Source organism: Perognathus longimembris, chromosome 11 (genome assembly GCF_023159225.1).
Source record: "Perognathus longimembris pacificus isolate PPM17 chromosome 11, ASM2315922v1, whole genome shotgun sequence".
Taxonomy (NCBI): domain Eukaryota; kingdom Metazoa; phylum Chordata; class Mammalia; order Rodentia; family Heteromyidae; genus Perognathus; species Perognathus longimembris.
This window is the reverse complement of record NC_063171.1, coordinates 54,508,291-54,530,256: the sequence shown is the minus strand read 5'-3', so window position 1 is coordinate 54,530,256 and position 21,966 is coordinate 54,508,291. Positions and strand designations below refer to the sequence as shown.

The 21,966-nt window shown below is 43.9% G+C and overlaps 1 protein-coding gene across 3 annotated transcripts; it reads right to left on the bottom strand.

Annotated features, from left to right (window-relative positions):
* Positions 1–1,859: 1,859 nt before the first annotated feature.
* Irf6 (interferon regulatory factor 6) lies at positions 1,860–20,496 on the bottom strand. 3 transcript variants are annotated; one of them, XM_048357112.1, is made up of 8 exons: positions 20,414–20,496; positions 15,788–15,964; positions 11,018–11,222; positions 9,859–9,987; positions 7,377–7,550; positions 5,437–5,829; positions 4,349–4,467; positions 1,860–2,969 (listed from the first exon to the last, which is right to left on the bottom strand). In XM_048357112.1, the coding sequence occupies exons 2-8, from the start codon at positions 15,959–15,961 to the stop codon at positions 2,745–2,747; spliced, it is 1,419 nt and encodes a 472-aa protein (XP_048213069.1). In that variant the 5' UTR covers positions 15,962–15,964; positions 20,414–20,496; the 3' UTR covers positions 1,860–2,744. The 3 variants fall into 3 exon arrangements, with proteins under 3 accessions (XP_048213069.1, XP_048213068.1, XP_048213067.1); XM_048357111.1 differs by having other exon boundaries at positions 20,157–20,462; XM_048357110.1 differs by having other exon boundaries at positions 20,250–20,462.
* Between the last annotated feature and the right edge of the window lie 1,470 nt (positions 20,497–21,966).

The window sequence follows — 21,966 nt, the reverse complement described above, 5'->3', positions numbered from 1 at the left end:
AGAGGCGACCCCAACCAGATTCAACATTGTCTCCCACTTTACCTATATTGGGTTCTTTATAACTTTGAATTCATCTATCATGATGGGTTGCACAGTGAAGAAAAGCCAGTGCTAGTGATAATCAAATTCCTTTCTTAGTCTTAAGGGAGTAGAAGACACCTAGTGAGCCACCCAAAGGAGACAGAAGACTGAGTGCCCAGGAATCTATCAAAACTAGAGGAAGAATGCTAGAGGTCAATCAGGAGACCTTTGCATGCACTTTCCCAGCATTCTGAAAAAGATTTAAATCAGAAAGAGTAGTGGGCTAAGAGCACATAAAAACCAGGCTGGGTGCCAGTAGTTCAGACCTATAGTCCTAGCTACTCTGAAGGCTAAGATCTGAGAATCCCAATTCCAAGCCATCCCAAGCAGGAAAGTCTATGAAGTTTTTGTTTTGTTGTTGTTGTTTAATCTCTAGTTAGCCACCAAAAAGCCAGAAGTGGAGCTGGAGCTCAACTGATAGAGCACTAGGGGGAAAAAAAAAAAAAGCCCAAGAACAATGCCCAAGCCCTGAGTTTAAGCCCCAAGACCAGCACCAAAAAAAAGTCCATGGGCTGGGAATGTGGCTTAGTGGTAGAGTGCTTGCCTAGCATGCATAAAGCCCTGGGCTAGATTCCTCAGTACCATATACACAGAAAAATCCCGAAGTGGAGCTCAAGTGGTAGAGTGCTAACCTGGAGCAAAAGAAGCTCAGGGACAATGCCCAGACCCTGAGTTCAAGCCCCAGGACTGGCAAAAAGAAAAGAGGAAAAAAAAGACATACAACATTCATCTGACACGTTTGTAAATTTCATTATATTCCAATACTAAAAGCTTGATCCTTCTTGGCATTTTATCAGCTGCTTATATCTTAAACTGCCCTTGCCCATTTAGATAGACAGCCTTGTTATCATTTCACGGGAGAAATGGAATCAGCCATAAGCACCAGTTGCCCTCTCACTTTAACTGCATGCTCAGCCGGGGAAGCCAAATATCAAGACCTAGTTCCTCCTTCCACTCAAAAAAATAAATAAAATGACAAGATAAAAAAAAAAACAAATGAAAACTAAAATTTTTCTCCCTTGTATAATTCTTGGTGTCTAAAAGCCCAACTTTTTCTTGAAGCCAAGCACTTGGCTTGAGCAGGTTCCACTAGGCCTCGGAAAGACCCTTAAGCCAAAGTTTGACTAAGCTGAGCTTTTAGGTTTTTAAGCTATTCCAACTCACAATCATTTGAAAAGCAGGAATTGGTTTCTGTAACAGATGGTTTTCCCTACTATGACTTGCCACTTTGTGGCAATCAGTATTCAAGAGGATTGGGGCTGCAGCCAGAGGTTTAATTTTCCATTTAGGTCTTGGAGCTTAAATTGTGTATGATTTCATTTTAAAGAGAAAGAGAAGGGTCAAGGCTGAGCACTCCTAACTAGATGTAAGACCGGTTTGAGGCAGTTTGAGACAGCTTTAACGCTCTACCCCACTTCTACCTTCATAGTTCACACCCAAATACCTCCTCTAGCAAAGGAGATGAGCAGGTTTGTGCCAAATGAGCCTTTTCCAGAAGATCACTGCCCAACCCTACTTCACCCTACCTTTGCTTAACACACCCAATACTTAATTCATCTCAACTACAAAGATTCAAGTGACAGGAAGACCCAAGTTAAAACTCCAAGCAGCAAAGCACTGTGGTACCTATGTGTAAGCTCAACGCTTGGGAAGCAGAGGCAGGAAGATAACAGGTTTGAGAGGAGCCTGACTTACAGAGCAAGACCCTATGTCAACTGTCCCCACCCTAGCCAACCCCAAAAAAGTCTACAAACAAGAAGTGTCCTTTTTGGGTTTTATATTCAGTATATTCTAGAGGCCCAGTTTCCTCCCAAGTGTTCCTCAGTAAAGGAAACAAGAAAAAGAGATCCTACCTCTGACCCGTACCACGGAGTCTTGTGTTCATTTATGGTACACAAGGTGAACAATGACAAGGTATCTACCTGACAGTCCATTCTTTCACAGAATCTCTTAAGCTTTCTGTCACCAGCTTTCCTTTCAAGGCTTGATTTATGAGTTTTTACTCCACAGGTCAGGTGACTTTCAGACTTTGGCTCCCATTTCTATTTAGATATAAAGCTTGGTTCCCAAGCAACCAGTCAGCTCCTCTCCTTCCTTCCCCCGTCAGGGAGCAAAATACCATACTAGCAGAACAGGTCAAACAGAGCTCAATCCTGAACAAATCAGTGCTTGAGGGAACTTTGAAGAAAGAAAGAACAAAAAATGTGGTATAAGAACAATTCAGAAAGATCTTGTTCTGGGCAGTTTTGCATATACAAATATAATGAAGTATTCTAGTCAGGCTTTAAAAGCTGGATGCAATTGTGGGTATCATTCTATTCTTTATTTATTTACAAGTATAAATGTGAAGCCCACACAAGGTCACACTTGAAGCAAAGCTGCAGCTAGAACACTGGTGTCCAAACTCCCAGATCAAATCTCCTTCTACTACATCATACTACCACTAAAAGGTGTAAAAAGAAAAGAAATTCTGACAGGTGATTTTCCATAAATTAAATCAACTTTTAAAAGCTCGGCATATTTGGATAGTCACAAAGTTCTATCAATGTAAGAGGAAAGAGATCTAAAAGCTGGTTAAAGCTGAAAAATAAAAAATATCAATATGTACAATATTGTAATAAAAAAAAGTAGAGGAGGAGGAGAGAGGAAGATGGCATTTGTGATTACTGGGCAGGCAGGGCAGGGGGCAGTTGCATGCTGGGGGCAGGCTGCATGGGCTGCCAGCTTTCCTGGGTTTGGAGGATGCGGTACAGCTGCTTGAGTTGCGTGACGATGTTATCTTTGATATCCGGAGTCGAGATCTGCAGGCGAACACTACCACTGTCAAAGGACCGTGTGAAATCACCAGAAAACATCTCGTAGATCATCCGAGCCACCACTGGTATGACCTGTTCAGGTACAGAGCATGCAAGGAGCCACTGAGGAAAAGGTTTTCCGTGTTTATTTGTTTGTTTGTCTGGTTGGTTTGGTGTTTGGCAGTACTGGGGTTGGAAGTGAGAGCCTGGAGCTTATAGGGCTTGCTTGGTCAGCTGGAGCTATGCCTCTTAAGCCATGCCTTCCAGCAGAAAAGGTGGGCTTTTGCCGTTTTGTTTGTTTTTTTGCAAATAAAATTCAGAGAGACTCTGAATTGTAGAGGAAGCAAGCAGATCCTGGGGAAGTCACCCACTCTAAAATCTAGATGCAATACACATCTTGACCTCTCATCATCCTGCCAAGGTTCATTTTAGAAGTTGGCTCGTCAGGTAAAGAGTCTAGATGTGGCATCACACCATATACCTAAATAAACGACTGCTTACCTAGCAAGAAAATTTTAAACCAAGTGTCATCTATTGCCTGCCTCGTTGTACAACTCTGAAGCAACCCCAAAACTTTTCTACAATAAGGTAAAAGAATATAACAACAGGCAGTGCTGGTGGCTCACACTTGTAATCCTACCTACTCAGGAGGCTGAGATCTGAGGATTGCAATTTGAAACCACTATGGCAGGAAAGTCCATGAGACTCTTATGTCCAGTTAACTATCAAAACAAAAAATCCAGAAGTGGCTCAAGTGGTAGAGTTCTTGCCTCGAGTACAAAAGTTCAAGGACAGTGCGAAGGCTCTGAGTTCAAGCTCCAGGACCAGCACATGCACGTGCGCGTGCGCACACACGCGCACACACACACACACACACAGTAACAGCAAAGTAAAATACAACGATAAGGTTATGTTCTTTGTGGTGTGTGTATGCACACACATGAGCACACTGGTCCTGGGGCTTGAACTCAGCACTGTCCCTTTAGCCATTTTGCTCAAGGCCACCACTCTACCATTGAGCCACAGCTCCGTTTTCAGCTCTTTTAGTAGAGATAAAAGTCTTACAGACTTTCCCGCCCAGGCTGGCTTGGAACCTCAATCCTCAGATGTTAGCTTCCTGAGTCGCTAGGATTACAGATATGAGCCAAAGCCACCTGGCTAATAAGGTTAAATTCTTTAAAACCTCCCCAAAATTTCTAAACAAAACTAGAAAAAGTCCCATTTCCTAAGGTTTTAGCAAAGCTTCAATGTTAGTAACAGAATGGAAGATAAGGTCTCTAGTAAAGCAGGTGCCCATTTTAACGATCTTGCATTCTCCAGCTTGATCCTGTATATAAGGCTTGTCTGATACCTCATCTGAAGAGATGAGAATACACACAAGTGAATAAATGCTAACTCAGAACTCAACCCAAACGTAGGGGCTGAAGCATTAGAGAAAAAAAAGGGGGGGGGGCACACCCTTAACTCCTCACCTGAACCAAGATGAGTTTCCTTTCCAGAGGTTTTCCATCTGGCCATTCTTCCCCAAAGCATAAGTAGATCTCAAATGGTGGCTGCTTCTCTATCTGTCCTTTCTGATGGGCAATGAGCTCTGCAGAGGATAGAACAGCAAACTTGCTACACTGGATCAATCCATATCCATTCAGCAAATACCATCTTTCATGCTGCCCAAGAGAATAGCTACTAGTCACATTTCAAATTAATTATAATTAAATAGCTCCTGTGTTACATTGGCCATACTTACATACTCAATCACCATGTGTGGTTAGGGGTTACCGTATTGGACAGCACTAATAGGCAATGTTTCCATTTTTCTCAGGGTTCTACTGGATATGATTGATCTAGACTTGGAATTCAAATCACATTGTGAAGTGCATATCTCAATATTCTTCCTAAATTATCTGCCTCACTTCAACACTCAAATATTTGGGGGAAAGGAAAAAAATGCAGGGATTTTGCTGAGTGTGATGAACAGGATCACCTACAAAAGTGAAGTTGAGGTTGGGTGCCAGTGGCTTATGCCTATAATCCTAACTACTCAGGAGGCTAAGGCGTAGAGGATTGAGGTTCAAAGGCAAAAAAGCTCCATGAGATTCCATCTCCAAAATAACCATCAAAAAGCTGTGCTGGAGGTATGACTCATGTGGTAGAGCCCCTGCTGTTCAAGCAAGCCACGCAAGCATCAAGCCCTGAGTTCAAACCTCAGAATCACACATATACATATACACACAACAAAGTTAAGCTGGTAATATATGGGGAAGTAATAGCAAAACTGACTCCTTCTTCTGCCACTGAAGGAGCCATAACCAAACAAAAAATAAGTTTCAAGCACAGAGCCTTGGAGCAGAGCTTCCTTCTTCATTACCTAGGTCGTGTGCATTTTTTCATAACCAAAATTCTGTTAGACCTTGACCTCCTCCAAAATAAACTTTTAGGTTAAGATCTTTGGTGGGCCCAGAAAAGAGGGAGGTGAAAGGGAAAGATATAAACTTATAGGGAACAATGTCCACCATCAACATTCTGAAAAAAAAGAAGAAGAGAAAAAAAAAAAAAAACTCACCACTCAAAAAGGTTTCCAGGCAAAATAGCTTGACCTTCTTTTGTCTCTCAATCAGGTTGGGAGCAACAAGTGATGGGGCACATGGCCCAGACCAGTATACTTTGCACTGGCACAGCCTGATGGCATAAATGGCATGACCACTGACCTCCAGGATCAGTCCTCTGTCCATGACATCCAGTAGCTTGCTAGTGAACAGCTTCTGCTTTTCATTGGTAATATGCTCTGGACCTGGGAATTTGACCTGCTCAAGGCTGACAGGACCAAAGAGCTCTTCCTGGTCAGGCATGGGACCCAGGTCTCCATAGAAGAGCCGGCAGCCTTGGGGGTTGCTTACAGTCATGGTCTGCCCATATTCCTTCCCACGGTACTGAAACTTGATGTCCAGGTCAGTCACTGCAAGGTGAGAGACAACAGTGAATCCTGGATCCATGTGTCTGCCTCCCCAGCCCTAAGGCACATATAAGTCCATCAAGATCAAGCCAGGTTTCAACCAACATTCACAAAAGCCATGGCTGAGCCAGGAACCATTGGCCCATGCCTATTAAACTAGTTACTCAGGAAGCTCAGATCTGAGCATCATGGTTCAACAGCAGCCCAAGCAGGAAAATCCATGAGACTCTTATCTTCAATTAACAACCAAAAAAGCCAGAAGTAGAGCTGTGGCTCAAGTAGTAGAATACTAGCTTTGAACAAAAAAGCTTCAGGGACAATATCCAGTTCAAGTCCCAGTAACAACTCCAAAAAGAAAACAAACAAACAAAGGCATGGCCATGCAACAAAAGGAGACAAATCCCAGGAATAGTTACAAAAAAAAAAAAAAAAAAAAAGGCTGCCTTGAGGCAAAGGGCTTAAGATCAATAACTATCTCCCCTCAATCACCATACCCTAAGAGCTAGAATTTCACTAAGTAGTATGGTATCCCATATTGTATTGACTAAACGTTCAAATATAGCATTGGAGGAAACTAAAAACTTAAAAATCTAGTGTGTATCTCAATTTTGGCTCCTTTTTTAAAAGAAGCTAGAGGAATAAAAAGAAACCCCAAGCCATCTTTCTGAAAATCACCCCTTTAGCACACACTCAGGGCCTGCTCTAATAAGATGCCATAAAAGGACAGTTTGCAGCAAAGTAAATTTTCACTCACCAAGCCTCCATTAATCTTGTTAGGCCTTTCAAACCCACTAAGCCTCTTGAACCAGACTCCTGTACTCACATCCTGGTCATGTATAATGCAAAAAGGGAAAACAGGGCAATGACATCAATTCTTCAAGATAAACTCACTGCTGGATGCCAGTGGCTTACACTTGTAATACTAGCTACTCAGGAGACTAAGATCTGAGGATCATGGTTCAAAGCCAGCTGGGCAGAAAAAGTCCATGAGACTCTTATCTCCAATTAGTTACCAAAAAAGCCAGAGGTAGAGCTGTAGTTCAAGGGGTAGAATATTAGGCTTTAGCAAAAAAGAAAAAAAAACTCCAGGGCAGCACCCAGGCCCTGTGTTCAAGCCCCAAGACTGGCATAAAATAAACAAAACGGGTACCAATTTCAAAAAGAGATCCTAAAGCCTTTCAAATTCAAGAGCCTTGTCACTAAATCCCCTGGTCATACCAATGGTGAATAATCTGGAGCTCTAATCAATCCATATATGGACAAGTAGGTACAGACCAGTTTCTTACTTCCCTGGTGATTCATTGGACAGCCAATAAGCAGACACAAAGTACCAGTAGGTTAAGTAACTATGCTTCATATAACAAAGAGGAGGCAGAGGGGGGTCTGAGGATACAGCTCAGTGGTACAGTGCTTAACTAACAAGCCAGGAGGCCTTGGATTTGATTCCTAGCACTAGTGAGGATAGATGCACAATGGAGGCAGAAGGCATGACAGGACAGGGACTACAAAGGGAGATGAAGCCTCAGCAATAGAGAGCAGGGCTTACTTACTTGGGAGAGAGCTGATCCACAGCTCTGGAGAGCTATGAAAGGGCTGAATAGGTGCCTGGGGCACTTCCATCTCCAGAGGCTCCGTTTTGGGCCACACTGCTTCAGGGCTACAGTTGCCCACACTGCAGTTGCCCACACTGCAGTTGCCCACACTGGCTGGTGCCATGGGAGAACCTAGAAGAGAAGGATGTGGTGAGCAGGCAGGGATCCCACACATGCACTTGGTTAGAGGCCCTTAAAAACTAACAAGGTCTGCAGACGAGAGTCAGCACTACTAATCCAAGACCTAATTTGATCTCCAGGCCCATCAATGATTCCTACAGCTCACAATAAGAAATATGATTCTGCTTCTAATCATATTATTTCTCCCATAAACCCATGGTTCTAAGAACTTTTTTTTTGCTAAACATTAACCTACAGACTGTTGCCTCTGGAGTTAAATTAGAAAGGGCATGAGGTATTTTGCTACAGAATTTGGTCCCACCAATTAAAGAGAAGCTGGCTGTCTTCCATAAAGTGAACTCAACTGAATTAATCACTTAGATTTAAGTATTCAGGTCTAGGAATGCTATTAAAAGAAACAAATACACTTTCATAGGCCTAAAATGTTTGGACGCATACTCCAAGAACCAACAAGATTGTCTCCACCATGAAAACAACTAGAAGGCCCAAGGACAAGTCAGAAAGAAAACCTTTCAAATGATTACCTTCTTGTACCATTATGAATTTTACACCATGTAAAAGTATAATCATTCAAAGGTATTCAATTGAAGTTTTTGCTTAGAGAGTAAAAACCTTACTCCTACTTCCCTATTACTGTGAAAGTTTATTCATTGCAAAGTGAACAAATCTCTCCTTCTAGTCTATTCTTCCATAATACTTCTTTCTCTGACTCAACCATGTTAAAATCATGGAGGTTAATATTTCTTTGAATCTTTGTGATCAATTTGGCTAAATCTAGGTATCTGGTTGTATTTTATGTAATATGTATATAATTTTCCAACAGTGTTCTAAGGCAACCCAAAACATCAGGACACATAATATTAGTTTTCACAAAATATGAACAAAACCAGGAAATCAAGATTCTGAATTTGTGTGTGTGTGTGTGTGTATGAGAGAGAGAGAGAGAGAAAGAGAGAGAGAGAGAGAGAGAGAGAGAAGAGAGAAAGAAAGAAAGAAAGAAAAAAGAAAGAAAGAAAGAAAAAAGAGTGTACTGGGAGTTGTAATCAAGGACTTGCACTTGTTAGACAGGCACTCTACTACTTAATCTATAGCCCAGCCTAAGGATGTAACCTTTTAAGAAGTAAGAATAACAGAATGAGTCAGGGGAAAGGATTTCCATATGTCCAATTCTTAAAACTTTCAAGGGGGAATGTAGCATGCCGCAATACTTGCCTAGAAAAAGTCATGAAATTTTCCTTTACCTAGCACTTGGTTCCAAAGATCTAAGTGGAAGAGTAAGTGGACAGACAGTAAGTGTTGTTATTTTACCTATAGTAAGTACACTACCCCAGAATTCTAGAGTCTCTCGATAATACTAAGTTTTCTAGGTGGGAAAAGTTATTGCACATGTCCCATACAATCCAGATGGAACTAAAAAAAAAAAAATCTTGAAAATCCACGGAACTAGATGCAAATTATTTGACAAGGATCACTTCAGTGAAGAGATGAAGATAAAGTACAACAATTCTACAGCTGTGTTCAGTGTCCTCAGAAAATGCATTAGGAGACTTCATTCCTACTGTTACACAGTAACTCCCACCCCCCAAGCCATCTTGCTTGGTGAATTTACAAGTCCATAAAGGGAAAGTTTCTGGCAGATAAAGCCTAGCACAACCTAGAATCAGCTAGAGAAACCCAAGTTTTCCATAATTTAGCTTAAATGGAATGGTCCTCATTAAGTAAGTAATACAGCCAGGCACTGGTGGCTCACACCAGTAATCCTAGCTACTCAAGAGGCTGAGATCTGAGGATCACGGTTCAAAACCAGCCTGGCAGAAAAGTCTGTGAGATTCTTATCTCCAATTAATCACCAAAAAAGCCAAAAGTAGAGCTGTAGCTCAAGTGGTAGAACAATAGCCTTGAGCAAAAAGTGCCACAAAAAAGAGTAATACAGAATTTATTCCAACAGAAATACTAGAAAAGTCTGCCTATAACATAAAAATGACATCTGTGCTTGCTCTGAAAGAAACTTGGCAAAAATAACCACTTATATGTTCATGTATAAGACTGAGAATTAATTTTTCATTTTTTCCTTTCTTTGAACAAGATAGAAACATAACACTCACCACACTGTATTGGAATCAATAAGACAGCAAAATTCTCTTGCCTGTAAGTTCTGCTTGCTAACAAACAGCCCAGCAATCTAAACCCAAGGCCCAATCGCTGCTCTGAAGGCAGTTGTGGACAACAGATCAGTATTCTGAAACCCAAACTCCTAACATCCTCCTTATCCCTCTATCTCACCTCCCTCTCCACTTACCATTGATGTTCAGAAAGGGGAAGGTGTCCTGGATGGGAACATGGTGTTGAGACTGATCGAGCTCGTCTTCCTCATCTTCTTCATCCACATCATTATCTTTCTCATCCCAAGGAGCAGACCCTGTGGATCCTACCCAAGACACGCAAGCCCACAATCAAGCAATTCAAGTCAATCAAGCAGTGCAAGTCACATTGCAGCTGACTCACCACAAGCTAAAGATTGCTAGCACACTGCATCCTCAAGGTAGTGTGCACCCACAGGTCCTAGCTAGAAAGAGTGAGAGAACCAAAGGTGTATGAACTCATAGTTCCAGCTCCTCCTACAGAATCCTAATGCAGCTATCTTCTCTTCCTCTACTCAGAACCTAAAGAACCCAACTCCCTTCTCCTAGAAAAGCCTGCACATGGGTATAGCTACACATTGACTTCCTGCACCTTAGTACCTCTTGTAAGGACTCAAGTTCAACTTCTCACCTTTATGAATTTAATGTGAGGTAAAGATCCCCTTCCGCATGGCCAGGCCTTACTGGGTTTACTGGACTTCATATCTAAATTATCTGGCTCCTATTATTCATTACACCTTGAGTAAACAGGAGGATCAGGTGGTGTTCTCGAAGCAAAAGTAACCTATCAATGAAACAATCTTTCATCTAACACTAAAAAACATACACAAAAAACTAACGTCTTTTATTTGTCATGCCAACTACTTACAGTAGCCTTTGGAACACAATGTAGTTGAAGAAACTCAGGTGCAAGAAGCCCAAGAAGTTGAATCAAGTCCCACAAAAGAGTCAAGTTATAATAGCCAGGTTTAAAACTCAAAACCTTCTACTAAGTTCTAATGCCTGCTTCACCTCCCTCCTTCCACCCCACCTCCTTCCCCGGATGGCTTCTCAATTTCTGAGAGGAGTGGTTTTACAGTAGAACTCTAGATTCTTTCTACTTTCTCAGTCTGTAAGAAGTCTTGGTAATAATCATTTCTCTCAATGAACAGGAAAATTTTGCTGAGTTTATACCACGTGTCCTCTGAGTTCTTAAGGAATGGCTTTCTTATTTTTACCAATCTTAAACTTTGAAAACTAGACTGCTTTTCAATCCATTTTAAGAGTGCAGCCTAGAATCTGGCATGATGCCACTTCTCACAGGCATCTCGGCCTCACCTGGGTTAATGATCGAGCTCTGGGGCTGAGGGATGTCACACACTTGATATATCTTCACTGGGTTCATGGGCACCTCCTTGGTGCCATCATACATCAAGTTGAATTCCCTGCTCTTGTTGAGAGCACAGCGGAGCTGGGCCTTCCATTTCGCTGGGTCTGGGTCATCCACCCCTTCCTGGTACTTTCCTGTCTCTACAGCCCAGGCCTGAGAAATCAGAAATGGAAGTGAGTGCTTACTATTGTCCAAAACTACAGCAAAACATATACACACACAACTGTAACTATAACTCATAATCTTGACCTTATAGACTTTTCCCCAAGCAATATTCCCCTAGAACCAGACAAAGCAAGGCCAAAGGAAAATTAAACTGTGTAAATGCAGTCTTTTGAAAGAGTCTTATCTCAAACTTTAGTACTAACCTGCCCAGACAACAATCAAGAGTTGAAAATGAAGAAAGGTTGGGGCAAAATATGTGCTGAAATATTCAGGGTAACTCTAGATAGCAGACTTCAGACAACACACACACAAACACACATACACACATATGTATACTGTGTGTGTGTTCATGTGCATGCACACACAGATGCCCATCCTGGGGCTTAAACTCAGGATCTGGGTGCTGTCCCTGAGCTTCTTTTGCTCAAAACCAGTTAGTGCTCTACCACTTGAGCCACAGTTCCTCCTCCAGCTTTTCTGATAGATTACTGGACCTAAGTGTCCCTGGGCTTTTCCTGCCCTTGCTAACTGGCTTTGAGAACCAAGATCCTCAGATCTCAGTCTCTTGAGTAGGAGGATAACAGACTCAAGCCACTGGCACCTCATTTCCTTTTATCTTTATAACAGGTTCTTAAACAATAAATATGGCAAGGGAATGGAAGAAGATATGGAGAGCAGGGCTTATTCTCCCTCTTTGCAGTATTAATCTGATATATAAGGGAATTGCAACAACCAAGTGCCTTTAGGACAGGAATCACAGTGTGAGGGTTCACCACAGCCCTATGTCTGAGGCCCTAAGTTCTAAAAAAAAATACCTATACTCTTCACCTCTCCTCCTTCCTTGAACTCCTACATCTCCTGTGTCACTGGGAAATTTCATGCTGTAGCCACACAAGTGGCCAGTGGCATTGGATTAAACCCTCTTTGACTCCGCTCTGGTTTCCAAATATAGGAACTCACTGTGCTATCCCCAGAAAAGAGGAATACGTCTCCCCAGTAATGAAAAAGGAAACCTAAGGTGTTCATTCTATAGACTATATTCCTCAGGAACAAAGCAGGAAGTAGAAACTCAACCCTACTTCCAAGTCCAATATGCATTTGTTTCCACTCACAGGACACCTATTTCCCTGGCTGCTAACATACTCTGGTCCCTAAACTTTCTTCAGGAGTATGACCTCCTCTAAAGCAGAAAAAGGAGCTGTCATTAAGAGAGAACTCAAGACAGGAAGCACACACTAAACTCTTTCAAGCCAACAGGGCATTCTGCCAACTACTCCCTGCCTTTGATTCTGACCACAGACTTCTTTCTCAAGCTGAAATTGAATTCTTCTACAGCATCCTTTAAGATCTGTAATCTCCCTCACTTACCTGCAAAGCCCCACAGTCATGAGAAAGATTCTTTCCAGAGTTAAACATCCCCCTCCAACTCTAACGTCTCCTCCTCTTCCTCCTCCTTACAGTCTTCCCAGATTTGGGTTGCGATATGGAATGAATAAGAGCTTTTAACAAAACTGTGCTGCCTTGGGTGGCTTAGCAAGCACCAGTGCACCTAACTGCTGCTCCATTCCATTCAACCCTAATGGAAGACTTCAACTTCACTGGCCCCTAGTGTTGGGGAGAAACATCTGCAGTTACCTGGTGTACTTGGCTGCTGCCTCCTCTATGTCTCTTCTATTTGTTAGGTCTTTATGTTTATGCTCACTCTGGCCCCACCCAGCCTGACTGGGAATGTGCAGATTTTGGCAGAAGCGTGTGAATTTCCATGGTTCCCACTACAACCCTGCCCTTCCATAGGGAACAGCCAGACTAACCCAGCCACAGCCCAGCTCTGGCTTACCACACCCAGAATGGTTATTCCAATGACATTAGGGACCCAAGGATAATGCAGCAGAGGGCCACAGCCTTTTACAAGTGTAACTTAAGAATCAAGGAAGGAGAGCCTATAAGATAGCACATGGCAAACACAGTGAATTATAAACACTATTTGTCCAAACTCATCCTGACTCTTGCTTCGGAGAGATTGTGATCACTGTGTAGGTCCTTGTTTTTCTTCCTAAAATGGAGATACTCCCTGTATTTTTATGGTACTCTACAAATCCCTTCCCATATTTTATTTCACTATATTCTCATAAAAATCCTAAGAGGCAGGCAAGATTCACTTCCTCTTCAGTTCTCTACAGGGGACACTGAAGCCCAGAGAAGTTATATGCCTTGCTCAAGACCACACAAGCAGATGATGGTTATATGGGAATTCAGGTCAGATATTCCAACTCCCAAAGTCAGAAGGGGAAGCATTAAGGCAGGAAGTACAGTAGGGGAAACAAAGACATGGGTTCAAACCTTGAATCTACCTTTTTGTGTGTGTGTGTGTGTGTGTGTGTGACTTGAGCTAGTTACTCAGCCCCACTGAGAGTCAGCTTCTACACATACATGAAAGCAGTTTCTCCCTTACAGGTTATAGAGAGAATGAAATGAGATTTGTGGACACAGGTACCCCATTCCATGCTAATGGCTCACTTGTGTATCTTGCTAAAGGCTCAGTTTGGGATCTGTAAATATCCTCCCTCTTCCCCCGACTTCCTTGTTCCTCCCTCAGCATTGTGCACACAGATACACAGATGCAAAGCTTTCCTCAAGCCAAGCATACAAGTCACCCTCAGGTGTAGTGCTCTCAGGATCCAGCCTTTTCCCCGTGAACAAACAAAAGCTTCGACAGGAAACCCACTTTCAGACCAAATCTCAATTGAAATCCATCAATTTTAGTTTCAGGCCACAGCGAGACGGGCTGGCCCATTCCCCTCACAATGCGAACCACAATAACTGGTGCTGGCTTACAAGTGTTGTCCTTAACATTTTCATACCATTATATGATATATAAAATAGACCTTATTATATATAATACATTGTATTATAAATAGATTATTTATATCTAAATTAACAGTGCTCATTTATATGCCTTCAAAATCACCTCAGACCAATATTTTATCTGCCTTTTCTCTTTTCACCTGACATAACAGAATCATTCAGGGACCACTGCCAGTATGGCTTTCCCCCTAGCTTTGAAACTCTCTCTTTTCAGCCCTATACTGATCCATTCTCAGCAAAAACTTGGAGGATCTACCTTGACAGACCCACAGTCAGGACAAGCTTACATGTTTGACTTCTAGCTAACTTTTCTGTGTCTTGGGCTGCAGGAACTAAACTACTCCTGTGATGAAAAGGAGCCAGCAGGGAGAAGTTGTGGTGTGGTGTGAAAATGTGGTCCATGGAATTACACTAAGCCTTCTCCCACAACCACTGCCCACCCACCTACTCCTGTCTGGAGTCAAGCTTTGGCTTCATATAAATTTTGTAAGATGCTTTGTGATCAAGTCTTTGCTTCAGTAACATAAAGTCACTATCCTATCTGAGCTACTCTTTTGTTAAGAAAGCATAATTAAGGCTGAGGATGTAGCTATGTGGTAAGTGGAAGGCCCTGGGTTCAATCTCTAGCACTGAATAAAGGGAAGGGGGAAGAAAAAGAAAGATTAAAGAATAAAAATTTGTAATCAAATCACATTTAATTTTTAAGCAGAGGATATAAATAGGGAAATATTGTTTTGTTTTGTTTTGTTTTTGCCAGTCCTGGCCCTTGGACTCAGGGCCTGAGCACTGTCCCTGGCTTCCTTTTGCTCAAGGCTAGCACTCTGCCACTTGAGCTACAGCACCACTTCTGGCCATTTTCTATATACGTGGTACTTGGGAATCGAACCCAGGGCTTCATGTATATGAAGCAAGCACTCTTGCCACTAGGCCATATTCCCAGCCCAATAGGGAAATATTTTAATACCAAAAGAATAACTTACTGAAGGCCTCTATACCCTCTATTAGGAGCAAACTAATACCTAATAATTCTGCCATGGTCTGAACAGCCATCTCTAAGCCTAAGCACTTAGTGTCAAGGGCTTGAGTGAAGAGTCAACCACTGACCTTTGGTAATTTTGGACAAGCACATCACTATAAACACTTATATAGGTTAAACTTACCTTGGGTCCTGTGATACATCAACTGTGTATCATTAACCAATGGAAAAGAATAAAGGGAAAAGAACACACACACACACACACACACACACACACACACACACACATCACAATGAGAAATTACTATGCTTGTTAAGTTTGGGTACCGTCATATATATTCAGCTTCATCAGAGCTTTGGATTTAGAGAAAGAAAAATAAAAGAAAGAAAAAAGCAGCTAGGCGCTAGGTGCTGGTGGCTCACACCTGTAATCCCAGCTACTCAGGAGGCTGAGATCTGAGGATTGTGGTTTGAAGCCAGCCCAGGCAGGAAAGTCCATGAGACTTATCTCAAGTTAATCACCACAAAGCTAGAAGTGGAACTGTGACTCAAGTGATAGAATATTAGCCTTGAGCAAACAAATGTTCAGGGACAGCACCTCAAGGCCCTGAGTTCAAGCCCCAGAACCGGCACAACAACAGCAAAGTAAGAAAACAAACAAATCCAAAAAGGTCTGAGAGAACTTGGAGAAAGAACAAAGAAAGTCCTTTACCTTAAAAATGGTGTTTTCTTCCTCTTGTTGGGGGCTATGCCGTGTAGCATGCTTCCAGGGAATCTGAAAGCGTTTGGAGTCTCTGTGTAGCCAGATGAGCCCGGGGTAGAGGCCACTATCCACCTGGGCCACCAGCCAGGGCTTCAGCCGGACTCTTCGAGGATGAAGGGCCATGGTCTGGAGGATTGAGGGGAGGGGGAGAAGTGGAGGGAGGACAGGAGAATTAGGCCAACTACTTCTGGGAACTTTTCCCAGCTATCATTTCTCTATGCTAGAGCTACAGTTTCACTCGATTACAGCAAAGAAACTAAATATGGGAATGAACTGTGCCAGGTGGGAAAGAAAAGAGGTTAAAAGGTTCTTTTGATTCTTATTCCAAAGCCATTTATATACTTCATGCCCTAGCCAAATCAGACTTATCAAGCAAGAAGATCGCATTTCTTCTATTTAAAATCCTGAGGCACAAAAAAGAAAAAAAAAAAACAAAAAGGTGATGTCATCTCCTGGGAACAGTCCTTCCTCAAGGGCTTTGGAAGAGAGGAGTAATTGCTCTTTTCAACCTCACCCCCGAAGAGGGAAGAGAAAGTTAGGGCAACAGGAAGGAGACTGGCAGAAGGCTAAGCTCTTTTTAAACAAGCCAGCTAAAAAGGAGTGGGAATGTTTTGGTAAGAAGTGACACCATCCTAAGAGAGAGAAGGAGATGAGTTGTTAAGTCCTGGGTTCCAAAGTCCTCACATGGGTGAGCAGGCAGACAGTCACCCGGATCTGAAAGGCTGGGTGAAATCAGCTGCCCTTTCTTTCTCTTTCCTTCTTTCTATACCAAGGGGGAGGGGGGAAAAAAGGTCTCCAGGATCTAAGTGAAGGCTTGGGGGACTGTAAAGACCAAGGCTTTGCGAATACCTTCTTTGCAACTGAGTCTGAGAAAACTAAGCCCTTCAATAATCAAATCTCACAGTTCCCAACCTTAGCAAAGAAAAAGCAGTCATAAGATAAGCTGTGCCCAGCAAGGCCAGCCTCCTCGTTTACTTCTGTTTATCTCCCCAGAGGCTGGCATGAACTGATTGGTTATAGGCGCCAGCCCGGGTAAAGTCTGCAATTGATTCTCATAAAAATACATGGGCATAGCAGATAACATTCGACAGCAGCTGGCACTCGGCAGAAAACAAAGACCTGCCCAGATCAGTTGCCTAAAGGAAAAAAAAAAAAAGCTCACTCACTAGAAATTATTTGCCTAGGATCTTATACTTGGGGCTTTTTGTATTTTCTTTTTCTTTAACATGAGAAATGGATGCCTGGAAAAAATAAGTTATTCAGCAAATATATTTTTCTCCAGCTACTGTGTGTCAAGCACTGTGATTGTTACTAAATAACAAAGTTCAGTGTTTTCATTAGCTATCCTTTCTTGAAAAAAAAAAAAAAGACATATCCCTTCTGGAGAAAATTTACATTGGAACAGAAAGCCTACAATGGCTTGAGAATAAGTGACCTTCCTATCTGGTTCTGAAATCAAAACCAGTTAAGTCAGCCCAAGATGCCCAAGACTCAGAGAGGCTTAGCTAAGGAGTGACTCCTGACATTTCTCCCCCCCGCCGGCCCCAACCATGTTCCCAGCAAATGCAAAGGACTGAACTCCAATTTAGTCTCTGGCACTTTAAGAGCACGGTAGGTCCCCTTCACACCTGAGCCTTCTGACCCAATTACTGAGTCCGGCAACAGTGGAAACCTTCCCCCTGGGAGCTCAGCTCAGTTCAGCAAGCAGGCTTTGCATGCTAGGTCCAAGTGCCCAGGTTCTTGGCCTTGATTTGGGGTGGTTGGTCGCGCAGCATGTGAAGCCATCAAACCATGGAGAATATATACACCTTATGTAAAAAAGAAAATTTCTTCCTGGGGCAAACTCTACCTTCTCTTCCCTAGTCTGAGCCCCAAAAGGTAGATGGGCCACCAAAGGAAAAAGATAGTGGAGAAACAGTAAGCCAACCAACCTAGTAAAGTTTGGAGAATTTCTATTGCAGTACTGGTTAAATGCTATACCTAGGCCAGTCACATACATGGAAGCCACCTCTTGACGGATCATGGACTTAACTGGTGACCACCAGGCCGCTTCAAGGAGCTGAACCTTCTGATAGGGTAGGAGGAGCAGCCACTCAAGAGATCAGTGATTAAAATCTAGAGTTCTCAGTGTTCTCCAGAGTGGCATTACACATGAGCAACTCAACTCAACCCCAGGGGATAGAGCCCCACTCCTCAGTCCCTTACCTCCCTAATTGCCAATACTCCCCACCCTCTAGAAAACAACCAAGAGTGCCATCACCTGCCATCTGGTAATGAGGACTCTTGGAACAAGTGAAGAGGGGAAAATGGAAAACAAAATGAGAGTGAAGAATGGTTTATTAAATCATATCCACAGGCTGCAATTTTCAGCAGCTATTAATGAGTGTCAGAAGGATTTCTGTTAGATTAGGGGAAATATTTACAATATGAATCTAAGGAGCAGGAATGCAGTATGATCTTGTACCTCCTCCACTCTATAACATAAACTGTTGTACATGTGCAAACTCACATAGACATGAAAAGCAATATACCAATGCAGTGTATTTGTAATGGTTAGCTGGGAACAGGACTATGGGCACTTATTCTTTTCCTATATACTTGTACAATTCATTCACATTCTCGAAATCTCAACTTTTTTAAAACACATTTCTTATGAAAGATGAAATGAACAATCTTTATATCTGTTTAGCCTCTTCAATTTCCTGTATACATGACATGCCTGGTTTCATCCTCAGGATCCTAGAAGTGATATTATCCTCATTGTACAGATGGATTTAATTAACATCACTGAAAAGTTAAGTGCAGTATCTGGGGTTCAGATCCCACGATCCCAAAACAGAATGCACTGTTCCAAATCCTGCCACTGGAGTCTTGAAGTCCAAGTCTCTCCAGGTTCTTCTACACTGAGAGAAAAAACAAAACCAACAGAGACCCACCCCCCCTGGAGGACCTACCAAGTGAGTGGGAAGGAGAACACATGACCCCCTACTCTCAAAAGCACCTAATTCAGAATTCTAAGTGTACTCCCCGCTCAGCTTTCATCTAGTTGAAATCAGCTGGAACTCTAGCTACCACCAGAGGAAAAGTTCAACACCCGTGTCTCTAACCGTCCAAACCATCCAAAGAACAAGGTCTTAACCATCCAAAGAACAAGGATGCCACTGGTCCCTTTCCCACACTGTGAACAAAGATCAGGGACCCATTAGGCCTCCCCAGGGAACTGTCCTGCATCACACCCCAGTTCCAGGAAGCAGTCCTCCATAAAAACCCACCACCACTTATTTTCACAATTCCTGCCTGAGCCACTTGCCAGGGCCACTACCAACTGAAAAGTCAGAATATGGTTGTTGATGGCTCCCAAACACAGCTGCCATTTTCTGCAGATAAGTCTTAGGGGCAGTCTCATTTCTTTTCCTTCCCTTCCTCCTACAGGGAACTGAAATGCCATTTAAGTGCCCAGGCTTCCCTCCATTAGGTTTGGTCCTGTTTGGGGGTAAATTCTGGGCCTCTAGCCCTAACTCCACATACACACCTTTCTTCCCCAGTGCACCAAAGTTGGAGGGTGTTAGGGAGCTGTCAAGCACTAGTATTATATATACACATTAAACTGCACCAATCCCTGTTCCGGTGCCTTTCTTCCCTGGATTCCACTCTTGATACCCACCAAGACAACAACAGGGTAGGGGCCTGGTGCCCCCTTTACCACAAAGCAGGTGCTAGGTAAAGAGTGGCACCCCAGGCCTCCTTCCCAATGGAGCCTGGGAGAGACTTTCTCCCTTTCCACGCACCGCCTCCAGCCCCTTCAGGCAAAGAGGGCCTCACCCCCAGAGCAGCCACGCCTGGCGCCACCCTCCCCAACACCTAGCTCGGCTACTTGGAAATCCAAAGGTGTCTCCCAGGCCCAGAGCTGTGAGGCCTGACTGCTACATAAATTCAGGGAAGGAAAACAAACCAATCAAAGATACAGATAGCCCTCTTTTACGATTTTCCCAAAACATGCCGGACCAGGGCCCGAGGGACTGGAAGTTCCCACCTGAGCCAGAGGCGAAGCAAGTTGCTCACGATAGAAAGAGTGCGGGGGATTGGGGGGGAGAGGTGAGGGGAGCGGGGTGGGGGCGCCCTTAGCTCCATCCGACGGAAAAGTGCAGGCGGGGGTGGGAAGGAGGGGGGTGTCAATTCGGCTGCGGTGGGAAGGAAAGCCAGTCGGCTGAGTGTCAGGTCCGGAGGCGCCCAGCACTGAGGAACCACCTGGGGATTGACAAGCACCCCAGCCTGGATAGGTTATCAGCCAACAGACGTCCTAAAGCCACGCTCCCATCTCCGCACCGTCCGTCCCGGACGGGCCCTTCCGCGTCCGGAGGTGTCGCCCTCTCTGCAGGTAGGCTCCGAGAAGTCGGCGTCCCTTCCCTACCTCACTCCCCAGCCGGCTCTCACAAGCAGACGTTCCTCCGAACCACGTCCACAGCTGAGATCGCCGGTCGCCGACGCGCCCCTCGACGGCTCGGCCCGGGGTCGTCGGGCGATGCGCCACCGGGGACTATGGGTTCCTCCTCCGGGTCCCACACCAGCCCTTACCTGCCCAACCCAGGTGCGCCGAGCTCACGTCAGCTCCCAGCCCCGGAGCACCCCAGCAATCCGCGCCACCTGGCCCCGCCCCCTCCAGGTGTGGGCCACGCCCTCCGCCCTTCGCGATTGGGCGGATGGCAAGAAATGTGATACTCCGCGTTCCTGAGCTGGGCAGCCCCGCCCAGCGCCTTCCCCACCCCACTCCCCCGCTTCCAACCCGGGCTAAGAAAAGTCCCAGGCCCCGGCCTCGCCCTACGCCTCAGGGTTGGTGGTCCTGGGAACTGGAAGCATTTGGGAGGTCAAATCTAAGTCGACTGGGTGTCTCCCAGCTTGTACGCCCCACAATTAGCCCGCGGTGTAGAGACAAGCACAAATAAGGGTTTGAGATTCTGAGTTGGCCCTGCTTAGGACTCCTGGGCCTGAGTAAGTGGAGTTTCCTGTGGGGAAGGGACACAAACTAGGTCTTCCCTCCCAGGACCGAATTCTGCCTTTACTGGAATTCTGCCTCTTTACCCCCTCCCCACCCCTCACCCCGACTTTGGGTTAAGTTGCTTCGTTTCTTCATTTCAATTTGTTGTCTCACCTATTCAATGGAAACAATAATGATTTTTTTAAAAAAACATAGCTCTGGATCCAACAGATGTTCAAACCCCAATGCCATCAGGTACTGCCAACTAAAGAAGGGTGTGTGTGTGTGTGTGTGTGTGTGTTTACCAACTAAAGAAGGTGTGTGTGTGTGTGTGTGTGTGTGTGTGTGTGCCAGTACTGGGGCTTAAATTTAGGGCCTTAGTTTTTTCTGCTCAAGGCTATCCCTCTGCCACTTGAGCCACAGCTCCACTCCTGTCTTTCTGCTGGTTAGAGATCAGATTTGTCAGCAAGCACTGACTTAGACCCATCATCTTCAGATCTCATACTTCTGAGTAGATAAGGTAAGCTTACAAATTTGAGCCAGGGACACCCAGCTAGAGAAAGTTTCTGATCTCTGGGTTTTCGTGTCTTGAAGGAAAAGGAGGTTAATAAGGTACCTGCCTCATAGGGGTGTTACGGAGGTTCAATAAATTATTAAATATAAATTACTTGGAATAGTACCGGATTAGGGTTACAACAGCACCTTATATACAGTGCCTTGCAGAATAAGAGGACATTCTTTCTTACTATCTGAAAATCAAGTGCTTATCCTTTCCATTCCTCAGCCATACAAAGCATACACTTTCTGAGAGCTCAAAATGAAACATATTCTCCACCACCAAGCACAGGTGAGATGAAGAATGGGTGAGAACGCTTATGTTTGGTTATTCAAAGTAATGAGGGAAGGTGAAGGTGTGACTCAAGTAGTAGAACACCAGCCTTGAGCATAAAAGCCAAGTAAGATTGTAAGGCCCTGAATTCAAGCCCCAATATAGAAAAAGAAAGAAAAAGAAATATGAAAGAAAGAGAGGGAGAGAAAAAAAAAAGAAAAGAAAGAGAAGGAAAACAAAGGGCAAGTGATGAGGAATAGCCTAGCACTCAGAGGCTGAGGCAGGAAGATCAAGAATTCAAGGCACGGGGCTGGGAATATGGCC

Bases quoted from the DNA above. Each gene is read 5' to 3' on its own strand.
- Irf6 (XM_048357112.1), bottom strand. From the start codon at position 15,961: ATGGCCCTTCATCCTCGAAGAGTCCGGCTGAAGCCCTGGCTGGTGGCC. The intron at 7,551-9,858 runs GTAAGTGGAGAG...CTTCTCTTCTAG, and splicing joins CCCCTTTCTGAACATCAATG to GTTCTCCCATGGCACCAGCC. The intron at 5,830-7,376 runs GTAAGTAAGCCC...CTCACCTTGCAG, and splicing joins GTGGATCAGCTCTCTCCCAA to TGACTGACCTGGACATCAAG.